Consider the following 18683-nt stretch of genomic DNA (forward strand, 5'->3'; position numbering starts at 1 on the left):
AGCTTTTTACAGTACAACTGCATGCGCTCGCAGGCACGGCAGTTTCCCTTCTTACTGACAGAGTGCTGCCCTGTGTTGTTCAACTTGTGGGTGGTCCCCAGTGTAACAGGAGTGGAGATATTGGCAGGTGCACCCTCAGAAAATGCAGCATGTTTTCGTGCAGGAAGAACAGATCGATCCTCTTTCACATTTGCTTTCCCCTCTGCCTTCCTGCTGGATGTCTCATTTGGAAATAGTATATGCCACTTTTAGCCTCGTTGTATAAGACACAAGTGGTTCAAGTCCTATTGATTTTTCTCCTGGAAAGTTTCATTTGACTATGTTCTATTTCCACACTCAACAGACTGATAAAGGGGAAGCAGTTTTAAGTTTGGCCTTGGTGACGCGCCTATCCAGTGGCGCTTTGACCACAGTCTGTTCGAAGAGGCTTTTAAAAGTGGATGAACATTCTCCCCTTAATGCTCGTCTGTACAAGGGCTCCTCTCGTATGACATACCCGTTATACAGGTTATGAGCATCATGTTCTCCCCCCCCCATTTGATTATGGTCTACTCTAGAAGTGTTTCTTAAAAATATGAAGTGTGGTTTGGGGCCGTGATGATTAATCAAATAATGAAATTACAAAAGAAGGTCAATGCAAAATCTCTCAAAGGCTCGTAGCAATCATTTTTCCACACTGACTGTTACTGCAATCGCAAGCACCACTCCATGTCGAAATAAGTTGAGCCAGGCGGAAAGAGTCAATAATAGACAGCGAATGTCCAAAGTTTGGGATCAGTTTCGTACTGAACGAGGAAGATAAAATGCAATGCGTACCAATGGTAGCCTCTTCTCTTTAAGAAGGTCCCCTTTGCATGTCAGACTGCGTCGTGCCCGTGTTTAATTTTGTGTTTTTGTCTTCAGATTCAAGTTTCATACTATCCCCCTGGTCAGTATCCCAGTTCAGGCCAGCAGTACCGTGTGGCTCAGCCCATATCCCACCAGGTGTCTTACACTGCTCAACGCACGCAGCCCATGACTCAGCCCGCACAACAGTCAGGTCTGTCCATTTGTTCAATACTCCATCTGCTGAAAAATATTTTTTATATACTACTGGGATAACCTGTGCCCTTAATCAATCCTATCCTCTCCCTAGTTGTTTTCATTTCTGTTTTGCAGAGGTTGCTTATGTGTTGGATGGAAAATATTGACAAACACACTGGATTTTTTTTTTTTTTAAATCTGCCAGATAGACGTGCATCTCGGTCAGTGTGACCTTGATCCCTGGTCAATGTCTTATTTGATATTTGGGTGAGAGGAAAATGGGGCACTATGCTTATAGGCTTCCATTCAACCTTGTTTAAGATGTTGATTCTTGAAATAAATGTAATTTGGGGTCATATATTATTTTTATTTTTTATTTATTTTTTATAATTTAGAAGAGCAAGTCTGTGTTTACTCCTTTCTTATATTGTGTGGTACACCACAAACGTGACTACCTTCTCTCAGAATCATGAATTTCCTGCCCAAAACCAGATGGAATTGACCCCCCCCACCCTGAAATTCTTGTTTTCTGTTACCAGGTCTTCAGACCATAATGCCCAGCCAGCAGCCCAGTTACCAGGGCATGATGGGGGTGCAGCAGCAGCAAAACCCTGCTTTGCTCAACTCACAGAGAGCTGGCATTGGAGGACAAATGCAAAGTATCATGGTGCAGTATCCGCAGATGCCATCCTATCAGGTACTTTTGATGACAATGAAAAACTGCTGCGATATGAAATGCCTTCAAATATGTGTTGTCCGCTAAAACAAGCAGCAGCAGAAACAAATCCACAAAGGCTTGCTTTTGTTGATACGCCCGTCTTGTGCAGGTGCCAGTGGGTAACGAGAATCAGCAGGTGGTGCAGCAGCAGTACCAGCAGCAAGTGATGGTGCCGGTCAGCCAGTCGGTCCAAGGCCCCGTGCCCGTTTTCTACAGTGTTATCACACCCACACAGCAGAACAGCACAAGGTACGAATTCACTTCTGTGGACTTCTGTTGGCCAGAGCATATTGTAGCGTTGCGGACATTGCCCCCTGCTGAGAAAAAAGTGAATTTCACCATTCCAAAAAAATTACAGCTTGTCAAATAGAGCAGTGATAGTTTAATTTCATACCACACAATGTTACGTTTCATTTATTTTAGGAACGTAGCGGTCAGAGTGGCAATTCAGCCATACACATGTACGCACTGATGCACGTCTGCGTGTTCACAGTGGTTTTATTCCCTACTCCAGCGGGAGTACATTAGAGCAACGGCGACACAAATTATGTGAAAACACTCAGGGTAACACACACATTTATGTTCCATATATCCATGTCCATCTATACATTTGGATGTTAATTTCAGATGTGCACATATTGATTTATTTATTTTTAAATGTATTGAGTAAGATGCCACATCAGCAGATTCTTAAAACTAAAGACTCACACTCGGGTGCCAAAACAGTGTGATCGGGGCATCCCTACAGTACACGAACAAGTTAGATTTTTTTTCTTTACTTTTTTTTGCCTCCTATTCACAATGGATTTGAATTAAAACAATCAAACGATTGGTTTGTCGATTTTTACATTTAATTGATGACTTGATTCATCATTGAGGAACTAAAACCATTTTCTGCTGCCATTTTTAGAGGCTCCAAAGCAGTTGGCCATTTGATGTTATTGTAAATATCACCATCATTTCAAACACCTGGATGAAATTCCTTGATGTTTTACATTGTGCCTGTATAAAAGAGTTTTCACAATGTCTTTGTTCCTTTTTTGCGCAGTCCATCAGTCGGCTACCTGCAGGCCCCAAGCTCTGAACAGTATCAAATCACACCATCGCCATCTCCCTGCAACCCACAACAATTACAGCAGCAATATTCAGGTGAGAATGCCTATTTTGTTAAATGAAAAGGGGGGTGTGGACACAATCACTTTGTCTTGAACAATGTTGCCATCTTATTTAGCCATCATTGCGTGTGTTGTCAGAGGTTATATAAAACCTAAGTGAAAGTTTACCTGGGGAAAGTTCAGACAAGGACAAAAAGATTGTTAGCCACTAGATATTTAAAGACTTTTTAGAAAACCTGATAAACACCAATGCCATATGCACTCATTTGGCTGTGAATGAATGTGGAATAAAATCAGTCACCCATCAATGCATCCTTGTTCATGCTTTGTTGTGCCTTAACGCATCAGATGAATGTCATATACTGTATAATATAATTACAACTTTAATCATTTGTCTGTCTCATCAGGAGTCCCGCCTCCTGGTCCCGGAGTCATGGTGATGCAGCTCAGCGTCCCGAATGGTCCCCAGCCTTCCCAGAATCCTCCACTGGTCCAGTGGAACCCGTGCAAGTACTACAGCATAGAGCAAAGACCCAGCAAGCCGGGAGAGCTCTACAAAGCCGACAACACTCCACAGGTGCACATGCTTCGACAAGTCAAGTGAAGCTCTATCAAGCGGTCATTCTCACCTTTATATGTTCTCCTCTTTGTGTGCAGGCCAGCACCCAGCTGACGAGTCCGCTGGCCTCTCCGACTCAGTCTCCAGCCCCGTCTCCCTCTGGCAGCGTCAGCAGTGTCTGTCCGGGCCTGGGACCATTACCCCTCATTCCCCAGTTTCCACGGCCAGGAGGGACTGCTCCAGGTGAACAAGAATTGTAGAATTTCACACTTTGCGGGCCCTTCAGAGACCACGCTATTTGTGTGCAAAAAATTCTAGGTTTCCTAGTTTGTGCAGACCCAAACGTCCTATTTAAGTAATTTGCAACCGACCGTTGGCCCTTCCTATTAAAGTTGCCAACATAAAATCAACATTCTAACTATACATGCTTGTGATACCTTTCACCTATTTCCCCTTACCCCTAATCGCTTCAAAGTGATGACAAAGCCATTTGTCTGTCATGTCACCTCTTTGGGTCACATGATTGGCACTGTGCCACTTCAAACATACTGTTCGCAGCACACGGGTTGCCTCATTTGCACTTTGACCTATGTTTACACATACATAGCCTTACTTTGTTGGATTGGCTCTGCAATCATTTTAATATTCCGCCATAATAATCAACATTTTATCTCTGACTGTAACTCAAAGTGAGAATTAATATACAGGTACTATACAGGTATATTCTAAAGTCACAAAACAACTTTTACTGTTGTTTTGAACTTTCAACTTGTGTTCAGGTGACGGCCGCTACTCTCTATTGGGACAGCCCCTCCAGTACAGCCTGTGCCCGCCTCAGCTCATGCATGGCCAGTCGTCATTCAACTCCCATCAGGTCAGGCCTTTCTTACGTGGGACATTTCAATTCCCCATGTTATGTTTGCCCCCATTTAGTGTCCCAACTGTAGTCCCGCAATCCATTCTCTGTCTTGTGCAGGGCCAAGGTGTCATGAAACACGGTGCACGAGGGAAGAAGCAAACGCTCAAATCGGCATCCACTGATCTTGGCACCACTGATGTTGGTGAGTTTGAATGTCACATATTTGATGTGGCAAAATCATTTTTCATCATAAGGCTGCAGAATGATTCATATTCCTTTTGGCTGAATTTACACTGCAGGTCCAGGTGCTTAATTCTATTTAATACCAACATCAGATATTTTTTACTCACAACCAGACACTCAACATGTCAATTCGGCAACTTTGTACGCCACCCCACCAGGCCCCGCCTCTTAAAGGCATGTACACAAACGTTACATCACCTTCTGTAGTAGTGCCCTCACTGCTATATGCAAAACGGTTTGTTTTGTTTAAAGCACTTTTTCTTTCAGCCAAGGCTGTGACCTGACAAAATGAAGATCCTCTCCTCGGTTGTTTTCATACATTTTAGTGTTTAGATAAGTTTAAATGTGATTCAAGTATGTGCAATGGCAACGTACACAAAAACAATTATGATCTTTCTCATGTGGATTTTCCCCTATTGCAGGTACCATACCTACCTACACACACATCCACGCACGCACACACACACACAAATTCTTGTCTACGACTGTTTTCTCAAGCAGATCAAGGGGGACAATATCAGTTAACACACCCCACAACAGGATAGGATAATTGCTCAGGATAATCTTAAGTGAAAATAACGGAGCTAATACCGACTTTGAGTGTAAAGGGGAAAGTGCCCAAATTCAGCTCAACTTTTTGGAACTTTGTGTTCATTCTGCTTCAGTAGCCTTCCATTTTGCCAGTGAACAAAGAGGCTTCCATTACCTAAACGTTAGATCCCACAGACCCAAACTCCTCCCTTTAATGTCTGCCCAACATGATCTGGAAAGAAAAACGACCCTTAATTTACCTCACACAGCAGGGTAATGGCTCAGGGTAATCTTTAAGAACCACCTAAAATCAGATCTGCACTGACTTTGCTTTCTTAAATTCAGCCTGATTATCAGTTGAGAAAGCAAAATTGTGGGCAACACATATTATTTTCAATATTATCATCAAAATTGCTTTCACGATGTGCAATTTTACATGATTGAGTTTTAATACTATCTCTAAAACGGCCCAAAATGAAAGTTTTTTTGAATTGAATACAACTTTATTGTTTCATTAATTGTCTGCAAAGTAGGAGGAAGTGATGAAATCCTCGTTGAAGAGAATCAGCGGACAAGATTTAGTTCCTCCATTGGAGCAGCCCAGGGAACACATTTTTGATTTGACTTTTTATTAGGTCTCCCATAGGAGAAACTTGTCTCAGAGGACAGTCCCTCTGTGCTGCTACATACGTTGATCAAAAAACCTGCACATACACACACAACATAATTAGGACAATTACTTACAAGACACGACAGTAAACACTACACACATTGGACACTACATTACAGTTCTATGCACCCCCTCAACCCCACCACCACCACCACCACCACACTCATGTCCTTCCGCTTGTCTGTCTGCCTCCCTCTAATTGTTTATTGATTAAAATGATAGCCTGTGGTATGAATGAGTTTTTATACTGCTTTAATTTGCAGAGAAGAGTCCTATACCTCTTTCCCGAGTTTAGGAGCTCAAATTGGGAGTTTTTTCCCCCTCCAATACAGACGAGTCCTGATCCTTAGTGATTTGAGGGAGTATACTTGTCTCTTGAACCTTCATCCATCTGCTTGTGTTTCAGTGGTGAGTCGCGTGCTGGAAGTAACGGACCTGCCCGAAGGGATTTCGCGTCCAGACGCAGAAAAACTCTTCAACCAGCTGTCGCTGTGTGGCGCCAAGATCCAGTGGCTGAAGGAGCCTCAGGGAGGCCGGGGAAGCTGCGGACCCACTGGGGCTGCGGGCTTGGCAGGCAGCTGCGGCGGCGGCGACCCGGCCCACCTGTATACGGTGGTGGCTGTGTTCCCCAACACCATGGCCGCCCAGAGTGCTTCCTTCAAACTGAACAACAGCGCAGCCGGTCTCTTCAAACTGAGGGCCGCCAAAAAGAACTATGACCTGCGCGTGTTGGAGAGAGCCAGCTCTCAGTGAGAGGAAGACAACGTGCGGACTCTCAGCGGGAAAAGGACGGAGGACTGAGGTGGGTCGCGGGCGAGGGGGGGGGGCTGCTCTTGGTGTATAATTAAAACAAAGGAAAAAAGAAACAAATGTGTCAAATGTACAAAAAGGGAAGGTGTGAATCTTGAGGTGGTCGGTGTTTGCTTTCAACTATAATTTAGTCGTCGTTTTTTATTCCTCGTTTTTTGTATTTAAGTAATGGAAGAGCACACGGGACACGCAAGCGTGCGTTTCACCCTTGAGATTTGTGCTGCCATCATACGGAAATGCGATCTCACACACATTACAGAAATCACACACACGCATCCACATTCACCACAGGGTCACGTAGCACACAAAGGAAAACACACTGGACAGTCGACCTCAGTCAAACCTCTTTGTCCTCCGCTTTCTTTGCGTCCTTTCTCCTTCCAGCGCTTTTTCCGTCACCAATCATCTCCTGCCACCTCTTCGATTTACACATTCTTTCACTCTCTCAAGTCAAGTCAATCTCGCCATGTCTCATGCTGCTCGCCACCTCTTCGATTTACATTCTCTCGCTCTCTCCAATCTCGCCATGTCTCATGCTGCTCTCTCTCTCTCTCTCTCTCTCTCTCTCTCTCTCTCTTCCCTCTCTCTCTCTCTCTCTCTCTCTCTCTTTTCCCTCTCTCTCTCTCCCCCCCTCTTTGTCTCTCTTTCTCCATTTCTGTCTCTCGCTCTCCTCTCGCTTTCTGTTTGCCTTACTGCTGTTGTGGGGTTCTGTATTGCGCTCTTCTTTTCGGGGGAGGGAGAGGGTTCAATATATTTATATAAGTGATGTAAGGAATAAAGAAATCTATATATTCAGTGATTTTTTTTTCTTCCTCCCCAAGTGAAAAAAGTTTTTTGCCTTTTTTTCCCCCCTCCCTTTCCTCCTTCCTTCCCTTTTCATCCCCTGCTCCAGTTGCCCACATAGCCCCCTCTTTACTGTCCTCTCCCACAACACCCAACTACCCCCCGACCACAATGTGTTTGCGTTTTTTGTTGACAGCTGTGCAGAAAGTATCAGAAAATGTAGTTGAAGTGCACAATGTTTGCATATGTCTACTGTAAATTTTATTTAATCTGTTACTTTTTGTTTGTTTTTAAAAATATAAAAGGTGAAAAATGAAAAATAATTGCTTGATGTGCTTTTTTTGCTTTTAAGTGCCTACACATTCAGCGGTCGGGTTACTTGGTTGTGGCCCTTTTTCTTGCTATTTCTTGTCCCCTGGTGAGACCATGGTGGAACGTGCAAACATTTTTTAATGTTGTTTTACCGACTCTTCCCTTGAATAATCAAGTAATTAATATTCACTTCCAATTGTCCCACATCTTTGCGTGATATCTAGTCTACAAACACCATTCAGTACTTTCCAACTACGGTCTAACTAGTGGATTAGTAAATTGAAAAACATGTTACCTAGCAGCTGAACAAGGCAGTGGATGGCTGCCTTTGGCAAAGGGGACCAGAGTTTAAATCCCAGTCATGAATGCTACAATTGTAATGGGGTATGCTCGGCCCTAATTCCAATACCCGGTACCAAATACAGATGAAAATGATTGGGATGCATCAGGAAGGGCATTTGGTCTCCAAACACCCGATGAGACCAAGAGAGGGCGCCATAGACTGTGAAAAGATCGTGAGTAATTTGAGTACAATGGATTTGTGTGTCTAGGAATTATCTGGATGGTGCAGGCAATGCTTTGGGGCAAAATAGTTTATGTCAACCATTTATATTTATTTATTTGGTTTACTCGACTTGGTCAACTTTTTTTTTCCAAGCCCTAGTTAAGATCCGGCCTGTCCTTAATAGTGCACTGGACCCCGTCGCAGCTTCCATTAGTTGAGAAAAGCTAGGCCCTCACTGGTCACCAGTTACAAATAGGGCACATCCATCAGTTTTTGATAGCGTGTGACCTCAATAGGGTCATGTTAATAGGGGTGGGGCGCACGGGGCGGGCGTATTAAAGAAACCTTGAATAGGGATCACAGATGGATGACCAGGCCGCAATAGATGGCAACTGGTTAACATTTATCATATGAACCGCTTGGGTTAAGGTTAAGAACCACTGCTCTAACCATTACAGAGAATGGTCTCGAACAGTGGTTCTTAACCTGGGTTCGATCGAACCTTTGGGATTCGGTGAATGGGTCGCAGGGGTTCGACAGAGCCTCTACATATACTGTACAATTAAAAAAACGTATGTCTTGAATTTGAATTTATGTTTTTTTCTGTTTTTAATAAATGCATTTTTTGATGTCTTTGTAAAAAAAAAATCACATTTTTATTTTTCACTAAATAAGGCTTCGGTGAATGTGCAAATGAACTGGATGGGTTCGGTACCTCTATTGAGGTTAAGAACCACTGCTCTAGAATGTGCTAACTTTTACGCTTTCAGAATCGCCAAAGGACTAGTATATTGTGAGCATCAGGTTCGGGACGGAACACGAGGGACCACTAAGTCAACAAGATAACAAGGTGCTAAAATCATACCTTACACACAGAAGCTGTCTAATTTATATATTCTTCCATCCCATTCCTTGAATTCCACCTTGAGGGATTATGAATAAGGGATTTAAAACGAATACTTCAAATAAATTGTCAATGCCATTAATGCAGAAATTGAGTTTGAGAATGCATTTTTCTTTTATGCAATGTCTTGGGGATATCTGTGCTCATCTTCTTAAATGAGTGGTTATATTGGGGTCGGGCGCACTTGGGGGAGCCGTGCAATTCTTTCCCATTCAGCTGGGAGAGCCTTTCAAAGCTTTTCAAGTGCCCCAGCTGTCCCAAACTGTCACGCATGCTGTTGCATGGCGAGCCAGGCTGGGAAGGGCTGGACAGGCATTTCTCTTCTGAACTTCCCACCTGTTGGAGCCTCATTTGGAACATCAGCCAGAAGGAATTGTGAGGAGAAGTGGAGTTCGACATTTATGGTCAGTTTGATCAACTACATTGTGCGTGTCGCTCATTGGTAACTTTTTTTGGTCACAGTATTTAGATCTTTGCGGTGTTGTATGGCCGCATGTTCTTTTTTTGTTATTTTTTGATGTTCTTCATTGTCACACATTTCTTTCTTCCTGTTTGCTTGAATTGACACATTTTGTGTGTGGTCTGACTCTGCTGAGACCATCAAAACTTAGCTTCTGGTACATCTGATACCTAAAAACCCTACTGATACCTTTACAACCCTGCCTTCTGTGACTCTAAACCTTAGCTTCTTGATACGTCTTGCACCCAGAACCCTAGCTATGTACCATGGCCAACTATGATTCGTGAGTACCCTGTTTTTTTTATTTTTTTTATGAAATCTTTGAGTGTTCAGTGTTTTTGTTGTTGTTGTTGTTTGGTTCGTTCATTTTGCCACTTGGTGTGATGTTTTGCTACTTGATGATGACAGATTGGATGACAAGGACTCTGTGGATATTCATGATAACCCCCCTCTGCCAGATAATGTCATGAAAGAAAAAGATAACAGGGTAAGTTGTTTTTACATGCGTTATTTATTCAGATTCTGTCCCAAGTTAAGTATGCCTTGGCTGTTTGGATCGAAGCGGTAATAAATAATATTTTGACCTTAAGGTAAAGTGTTCACAAGGTACATTGATCAGCATCTTTGTTCTTGCCATGGTGACCTGCGACCACCAAATAAATGCCTTTTGACTTTATTTCTTCAGCTGCAGGATGTGCGAAGTGTTAATTTGTACAAATGCATTTTGGAAACAATATGTCTGCTAGCTTAATGCATAATGTGAAATGCCGTTGACTGATTAACTCATTCACTACCAAAGACGTTTTTAAACGTCTTTTCAGACATGGTCCAGAATTGGCTGGTACTGAATGAGTTAATGAAACTTGCATTGATATTGTGGCATTTATAAACATTTAAATAATGTATGTACTTGAACACAAACGTTAGCAATACATGCAAAGAGAGCATACAATACTCAGAAGCATGTTATTTATCCTCTGCGAAGAACGACTCATCCTGTCGTATAGTTGTGATCTTCTGTTTCATCATCCTATTTAATTGGAGTTTGTATGTACAATATTATACTGCCCTCTGGTGGCCAAGACACACACACACACACAAGGAACAACAATGATTTAAAACATGAAATCAGGATGCACAAACCATTTAATTATTTACATTCTATCGAAATATATTATTACTGTATATAAAAGTACAGTAGTAAGGAGTTTGTGGGGTGCATTTTGGGGCCTTTTGTTATGTACTGCCTCGTTATTGTCAGAGCACACACTGCAGAGTAGAAATTGTGCTACCGTGTCGTGACATGAAGAGATTGTCAACATATGACCGCCCCTATACTTTTGAACATTGCGGAGAGACGTCACCTCTTGTTTTCACTGGGGGATTACTTTTCCAGAGTGGACGTCATCCTTGAGGGAATTCCTGCTCGCAATGATCTGAGCCATTGTGGCCGCCGGCTTTAGGAGCCCTGATTACTGGATAGAGTTGCCGATTGACGGCAGCGTAATGTGCGAACGGTTTGCTGTATCATCGCTGATTGCAGCGCTAATCCACAGCCTGACGAGCGCTTCACAACCTCTAATCCTGACAGTGATGGAGAGCTGCAAGCCGCTCATGTCTGAAGCCTAAATGTGCGTGCGTGATCAGTGCAGTGGTATCTTTAGGAGTAGCGTAGTCAAGCTTTGTTACATTTCATTTGGGGATTCTGCCAGTTGGCAGTCAAAAGCTATTTTGGGATCCAAGCCTTTTCAAACTGTCACACCTGTGGTGTATCGAGTCTACGGAGTTCATATTTGAACTCATTTTTTGACATTAAGCAGAATGTACTGAGTTGACACTTGCTGTCCGGCTGTATTTAATATGATGTGTTACGAAAAGTCTTTGCAATCTAGCATCACCCGTGTCTATCGTATATGTCGTCTATCTGGCTTCAAACCAAAATTTGTTTTATCAGGCAGTGGTTTTGATACTTTTGTGGTTGTACTCATGATAGACACGCTTAGAAATTGTCGTTTTGCCAAATGACACTCAAACTGGCTTTTAGGGATGGTTTTTTAGAAAATTCATGGGGAGCCGCCGGGCCAGACTTCACCAACATGCTATGACACATCATCATAAAAAATAGTAAAATAGCAAAACGTCTTCACAACATCACTTCACACATTTGTCCGGTATTGCAAGATATAACAATTAAAAGGTCTTGCAATAAAGTATCATTCATCGGTGTATTATATACGTGGTTCAAATTTGGTAACAATTTGATAACATTTCAGCTTTAAAGGACCCCTGGAAATGTCCAAAATGAGCCCTCTTGAATGGTTGACTTCCTATTAGTGTTCTAGTATGTTATTTATTTATTTATTTTAAAATGGGTCTACTCATGATTATTATACCTACCAAATGTCCTGTTGCTGAGAAAAAAATTATTTGGGGACCTTTTTTTGTCCCAAAGAATTTAATGGGGCACTTTTAAGCCAATTTTACTGCCATGTTCCACTCGCACAAAATGACAAAAAAAGAAAGTCTTTGCAATTTAGCTTCTCTCATCTATTATACAGGGTTAAAGATTTGGTTGCCATCATCCTTGGAAAGACCCCTTGGAAATCACAGTCATTTTGTTAAATACAGTAACTGGCATTGTTTTTGGAGAAGTCTTATTTCACTACATGGTGCCGAGTGTTGTGGTGCAGGTCTATTTCATCTATGACGAGGAGGTGGAGGAAGAGGAACGAGATGAGCCCCCGCCGCCGGAGTCCATCAAACCCATTAACGATCGGCCGCACAAGTTCAAAGATCATTACTGCAAGAAGCCCAAATTCTGCGATGTGTGCGCACGCATGATCGTTTGTATGTGCAGTGCTTCATGCATCACAATAGTTGACTTACTATGCTCTTTTATTTCATTTTAGTTTCAACCTTTTCCTTGTGTGTCTCCAGTAAACAACAAGTTTGCGTTGCGCTGCAAGAACTGCAAAACCAGCATCCACCACCAGTGCCAGTCCTATGTGGAGTTCCAGAGGTGCTTTGGCAAAATTGTGAGCTTTCTTTCCTTTAATACATTTTAATTTGTGTCTCCCAGCTGCTAGTTTTAAAGTAATTCTATCTCATGTCATTGTTTTATGATACTGTCAGTATAGCTATTGCCAGGGAATTGTGTAACTGTCAGTATTCTTCACAAAGTATTGGGATACTATCGCTATCATTGACAACAATCATGGCTGTTTCTTTGGCAGTGGATAGGGACACTGGCAGTATTCTTTGCAGTTTTATAATACTGGCAGTGTCCTGATATTATTGCTATGGTGTAATGATGCGATCAGTATCACAGTCATGTGATATTATCAGTATTGTATCGTGATGATACCGGTATCATGATACTTTCTGTATTGTTGGCAAAGTAGAATGATGCTATCAGTACCATGGGCAATATATTGTGATAGTATTATATGCAACATCTTGTGACTAGGTGTGTTCCGATCATGACTTTATGCTTCAGTTTCTAATACTGATTATCCATGAGTGAGATCTGCTGATACGAATTCCGACCACCAAAGTATTGAGATGCTATCGATGTAGTTGTTGAAGTATACTGCCAGTATTGTTGGAAAAGTATTGTGATGATGTTAGTATCTTTTGTAAAGCTTCACATCACATCATTGCGTCGTATGTCTCTCAGCCTCCAGGCTTCAGGAGAGCATACAGTTCTCCTCTGTACACCAGCCAGCAGAATGCGACTGTCTCCCAGCTGTTGCCTTTCTGTGAGTCCAACTAATACGGCGATACCCGAAAGCAAAATCAAAAGTAATGCCACACGCGTTCTATTTTTCTTGTCGGTATAATTGCTGCTTATGTTTTTCCATTCCCCTCATTCCTGTTTTCCTTCTCGCTGGTTGGGTGATTTTGGGTCTCCAGCGCAGTCCAATCGCACCGACCCCGTGTTTGAGACTCTGCGCATCGGTGTCATTATGGCCAACAAGGAGCGCAAGAAAGGCTCAGAGGACAAAAAGAACGTCGGTTGACACATTCACTGTCCTAACGATCCAATTCATTACAGTAATTCGTGTCATAGCGTACTATTCATTTTAGATGATGATGATGATGGAGGACGACGAGTCCCAGCCCAAACAGCAGGAGAATGGGGCTGAAGGAGGCGAGTCACTAATTCATGTTTAAATTGTTAAATAGTCAGTATCATTGGCCAAGTATGGCGATACTGTCGGTATCGTTGACAAAGTTTCTTGAGAACATGAGCATCGCTTACTAATTAATCTGATATTAGTATCATTGTGGCAGTATCGGAACACTATTGGTATCATTGGCAAATTATCGTAACTTCTGTATCATTTGGAATATAGGTGCAACTAGCAGCATCTTTGGAATAGTATTGTGATACTATCAGCACTGTTGCCAATGTATTGAAATAATATGAAAAAATGTTTCAAGTACCGTATTTTCCGCACTAAAAGGCGCACCTAAAAGCCTTCCATTTTCTTAAAAGCTCACAGTGCGCCTTAAAATCCGATGTGCCTTGTGTATGGTCATTACGGTAATATGTCAATCTCAAAATGGCTCCTTGCTAGAGACACCCTTACAACGCAGAGTTCAAACTTAAGGCGATCGGTTTCGCAGTTGAACACGGAAATAAAGCAGCGGCAAGAGAGTTCAACGTTAACGAGTCAATGTTATAACTTGCTGTTGGTGAAGTGAACTGTGTCCCTGCTTTATTAAATACGTTTTACTGACATCTGATCATCTCTATATAAATCAGGGTGTAGTGTAGTGTTTTGTTGGCATTTCCTTTCGCGTAGCTCTATCTAGTGGATACATTGTAGATTGCGTCTTGTGCAATATATGAAAAAAAAAATACAAAATAGGCCATTCAATGAAGGTGCGCCTCATAACCCAGTGTGCCTTTTAGTGTGGAAAATACAGTATCCTGATTCACAGTTTGTTTTTTGAAACTGATATGATATTGTAAAAATATGCTAAACGAATCATGCAAGTGACTCTCTGTGGCACCCCCTGATGTGATAAGCAGAAAGTTACAACATTAACGACTCAGTATCATTTCTAAAATTAACCTGACAGTGTCAGTGTCTTTGGCAAAAGTATCATGCTAATTTTTTGTCTTCCACAGTGTCTTGTGATACTCGCACGATTGCTCACAAAGTAACAAGATATTATTTGGGTAGTTAGCAAAGTATTTGGATGAATCAGAATCTCTGGCAAAGTATTATTGTTCAATTGGTCATATGGACAAATTATTGTTACAATATCTGTATTACAAATATAGAGTGATAGTATCACTACCCTTGGCAAAGTATTGAGATACCTAGAGTATTGTTTGCAAATTGCTGTCATACTTAAGTACCAAAATATCAGTATCGTGGGCAAAGTATGAAGATACTGTTTGCATCACGAGCAAAGTAATGGGATATACTTGAGCAAATGATCATGATACTATGGGTATCATTAGCACTTAACAAGTATCATTTGTGTTGTGATGCTTGTAGTAACAGTCTCTAGATAACACAATTTGAGCTATCATTTGCCAATCATTGTCAGATTATTAGTGATGCTTGAAGAATTATGTCATATTATCAATAATGGGGCGAATCTGTAATATGTAAACATTATTGTATAAATATTAGCATTGTTGTCAAAGTATTTCAATGATATCAGTTTTGGTTAAAAAAACTATTAGGATGCTTTTCAAAAACAGATATACTGTCAATGTTGTTGGTAAATCATCCAGAAAATACCACTGTTGTTAAATATTGTGATACTATCAGTATGGGTTGTAAGTTATCGTCATAATGCAAATTATCTGATACTGTCACTCACTGTCTTTTACACATGCTTGTAATTATTATATAAGCTTTGTGGGTTTTCTAGCTAGCTCAGAGGGAGACAAGCGAGGAGACAAGGCTGCAGCAGAAGACAAGGTCAGATTAATAACATTAAAATGATGCTAATTAATGAGTGAATCCAGGATGTGACGAAATGGCAAATATGATTTGTCTTGTGTGTTTTACTCAGAGTAAAAAGCCTCAGCCAGGGAAGATTGGCTTGTTCAGTCAGTCTCATTACTACTTGGCGCTGTACAGCTTCAAGGCTATTGAGAAAGATGACCTGGACGTACAGTAAGCGCGCTGTAAGATTTCATGTCTTTTCTTAATGAGTCGTCAATGATATCCTGTTTGTTGTCCAGCGCTGGCGACCGCATCACAGTGATCGACGATTCCAATGAGGAGTGGTGGCGGGTGAGTACGTCTTGCTTTTCAACAAGAAGGTGTTTACTCATACAGTGGTGCCTTGAGACGCGTAAGGAAGTTAACACATGGTGCGTGATGGTGATTAAATCATTGCGACTCCTTCTGGTGTGTAAAGTACTTTAGTCCCACAGACACAAATGAACGAGTTTCATGACTACTGTAAGTGACTCAGTGATGTACCGTAATATTAGTTATTTTTGCACAAAGGATAAAGAGGGTTATATTGTTTGTCTACATGTGCTGCAGTACTCTTTGTGGTGAAATATCAGAGGCTTAAAATGTGTCATTCATTCGCCGGTTTGTAGCGTTTCCCATTACGTGTTAGCATTAATCTAAGTCATTCTTAAACACAACTGAGTAACTGTTTGAATTCATAAATGTTTGTATCTGTAGTGAAAAAGATGTCCAAACATTTTTTTTAATGCTATTTATAATACAAGCCTTGCCTCAAACTTTAGTTAGCGGAAGAAAGCCTGACCTAGTTCGAAATACAACACGCATTTCACATTAAATGGATGTCACGCAAGTAGACCGGGTTGAATTGGACAACATCATAGCAGCTGAGTACTTGGCAAATATAGGGAGGCTGTAGGTGGGGTTGGAGTCAAGGACACCTTTAAAATAAGAGCCTGTTCAGCAAATGGTTGGAGACCACAGAGAGACACAGATAGAACTCAAATTTCACGTCGTGCCACACATAGTACGTAGCACAGGGGTGACACCGTTACAAAACCGCCGAATCTGCAAAACACAAAAGAGAAAAGGGGCAATTCCACGTCCATACTGGGCATCCCATTGTGTATTAAAGCATATAAATTAGGGCCTGACTGATCTGAATGGTTTTGGGGGTTTTATTAAGCCAATTCAGATTCTGGTATTTGGCAGGATAAAATTCCAATAACCTGTCAATCACCCGATAAATTAAAAAAAAACATGCAATGAATCTCAAAGTTGTAAATTGTTGGAAGGGGATAAATAATGTAAAATGATACATCATCATCACCAACTTGCGTTTGCCTCATACTAAAATGTGTCTCCTGTCAGGGGAAGATCGGCGAGAGGACGGGCTTCATCCCGGCGAACTACATCATCCGAGTACGAGCTGGAGAGCGAGTGTACAAGGTGACGCGTTCCTTTGTTGGCAACAGAGAGATGGGCCAGATTACACTGAAGAAAGACCAGGTGAAGACACACACACACACACACACACACAAAATATGACAACTAAGACCAAGAAGATTGTCGTGTGTGTGTGTGTGTGTGTTGGGTGAGATGCACTAAATTCATTGTCGTGTGTGTGTGTGTGTGTATGTGTGTGTGTGTGTCCGGGTGGGTGGTGGGTGCAGATTGTGGTGAAGAAAGGTGATGAGGTGAATGGTTACCTGAAAGTCAGCACAGGACGCAAGCTCGGCTTCTTCCCTGCCAATTTACTGCAGGAGATCTGAAGGTTTGTTTGTTTTTTTGAAATGGTACAGTAGTGGCACGTTACAATGACTCATCACCCCACCATTAATATCACATTGACATCAGTATCCTTTTGATTTCAATCACTTTAAAGAGTTGATGACGATGATGCTTGCATAGCAGCAGTTTTATGAAAACGATGTACTTTGGTTTGGCCTCCAATGGATGTGACTGTGATATTTCTATATACTGAATATGGTTTGATAGATATTATTAGCATTGTTCCCATTGTTATGGTGTTAGTGCTGCTCGAAAAGGTACGTGTTTGTTGTTGCATTCTATTAATCAGCCAACCACTGATCCTCCCGCTTCCTCGCCGACTTGCGTGAACCGGTCCGCGGCGGAAAAAAGATTGGGGACCGCTGGCCTAGCCCATCGAAGTTTGGTCGGCTGTCAATTTTCGGTTACATCCAGACAAATTCACACCGAAGTAATTTTTAATTTTTATTGAAACTATCATGCATGTTTTTTGTTTTTTTTAGTGTCCAGAGAAAAATTACTTCAATTCCACACAGGTGACATATTTCTTCAACAAATAACCCAAATGACCTGTGAAAAGGAATTCCATACAAGGAGAGTATTTTTAAGAATGTATAGGAATTTTTGATTGGGCTTTTTCCAAAGTATCCGTCCAAAGTGGCCACATTTTTATGACGCGTTTAAAGACCTTTGAAGGGATGGGTAGCTGTTTTCCGTGCGGCGTCATTTCCATCAAGTACCACCGAGGGGCTAGTTTGCCATGTCGGGAGGCATCTGGAATGACGGGAATGGCATTCCACAAGCCGCGCAGGCCAGGACACCATCAAAACAGACAGCTGCACATCAGCACCGTGTTTCTTTGCTTGCATTGCCATCGTGTGTCCTGATTCTCCTTTCTCTTCCTCTATCTTCAGATGTCTTTGTCAATTGTCATCTGAGGGTGGGAGCAGCGAGTAGGTGGACACGGGTCACTTCCGCCCCAAGAAACTGCTTCTCCCCTCCGATGCCCCACAGCAGGATATTTAAGCAGATACATTTCAGGAATAATATGCCCAAGATGTCTAAAAAGTCACCAGTCATGACAGCACCTGTTCATCCCTCACTCGATCTCAGTTCAGCAACCTTGTAGTTTGCTTTCTCTTTTGTTGCAAAAATAGATAAATGAATAAATAGGATGGTTGGGGGGTGGGCGGGGGGGATGCAGTACGGTCAACTACCACGCATGTTGTAACTGTGATTAACTAGTGACCTGTCCAGGGTGTACCGCTCTTCTCAGCTCACCTTTGACCCTAAGGGAGGATAAAATGAACAGATCCTTTTTGCCATGACCATGTGTAATCTATCTCCAAAATTGTTTTCTTTTATTTTTGCAAATAGTCAGCCCAACAAACAGAACGCATTGACAAGTTTTTCATGCATTATATCTTTTGACCAATAGAGGGCTCTCCTGCGCCGCAATTTGACCAAATCAAC

General features: G+C 41.9%; 2 protein-coding genes and 1 long non-coding RNA gene across 14 annotated transcripts in view; 2 read left to right on the top strand and 1 right to left on the bottom strand.

Annotated features, from left to right (window-relative positions):
* r3hdm2 (R3H domain containing 2) overlaps positions 1 to 7635 on the top strand; it is a 55749-nt gene extending 48114 nt beyond the window's left edge. For all 12 annotated transcript variants that reach the window (XM_086118430.1, XM_086118429.1, XM_086118427.1 and 9 more), the window contains 9 exons: positions 904 to 1039; positions 1563 to 1720; positions 1851 to 1990; positions 2790 to 2890; positions 3264 to 3433; positions 3514 to 3658; positions 4195 to 4289; positions 4392 to 4476; positions 6125 to 7635. In XM_086118430.1, coding sequence (XP_085974556.1) covers positions 904 to 1039; positions 1563 to 1720; positions 1851 to 1990; positions 2790 to 2890; positions 3264 to 3433; positions 3514 to 3658; positions 4195 to 4289; positions 4392 to 4476; positions 6125 to 6471 — 1377 coding nt within the window. In that variant the 3' untranslated portion in view covers positions 6472 to 7635. The remainder of the gene's footprint in view (positions 1 to 903; positions 1040 to 1562; positions 1721 to 1850; positions 1991 to 2789; positions 2891 to 3263; positions 3434 to 3513; positions 3659 to 4194; positions 4290 to 4391; positions 4477 to 6124) is intronic.
* Positions 2548 to 3624, bottom strand: LOC147201066 (uncharacterized). The gene is made up of 2 exons (XR_015101675.1): positions 3486 to 3624; positions 2548 to 3369 (listed from the first exon to the last, which is right to left on the bottom strand). It is a non-coding gene; the product is annotated as an uncharacterized LOC147201066 (long non-coding RNA).
* A 1750-nt stretch (positions 7636 to 9385) lies between the features above and the next one.
* LOC147201067 (SH3 and cysteine-rich domain-containing protein 3-like) lies at positions 9386 to 18343 on the top strand. The gene is made up of 14 exons (XM_086118069.1): positions 9386 to 9436; positions 9718 to 9775; positions 9901 to 9979; positions 12183 to 12339; positions 12430 to 12527; positions 13169 to 13250; positions 13405 to 13502; positions 13579 to 13646; positions 15392 to 15437; positions 15532 to 15635; positions 15704 to 15755; positions 16812 to 16949; positions 17114 to 17214; positions 18125 to 18343. Exons 2-13 carry the CDS (start codon positions 9759 to 9761, stop codon positions 17210 to 17212), a joined length of 1038 nt encoding a protein of 345 aa, XP_085974195.1. The 5' UTR covers positions 9386 to 9436; positions 9718 to 9758; the 3' UTR covers positions 17213 to 17214; positions 18125 to 18343.
* Positions 18344 to 18683: the final 340 nt, after the last annotated feature.

This window comes from Hippocampus guttulatus, chromosome 8 (assembly GCF_054856545.1).
Source record: "Hippocampus guttulatus isolate MCC_2025c chromosome 8, RoL_Hgut_1.0, whole genome shotgun sequence".
In the NCBI taxonomy this organism is placed as follows: domain Eukaryota; kingdom Metazoa; phylum Chordata; class Actinopteri; order Syngnathiformes; family Syngnathidae; genus Hippocampus; species Hippocampus guttulatus.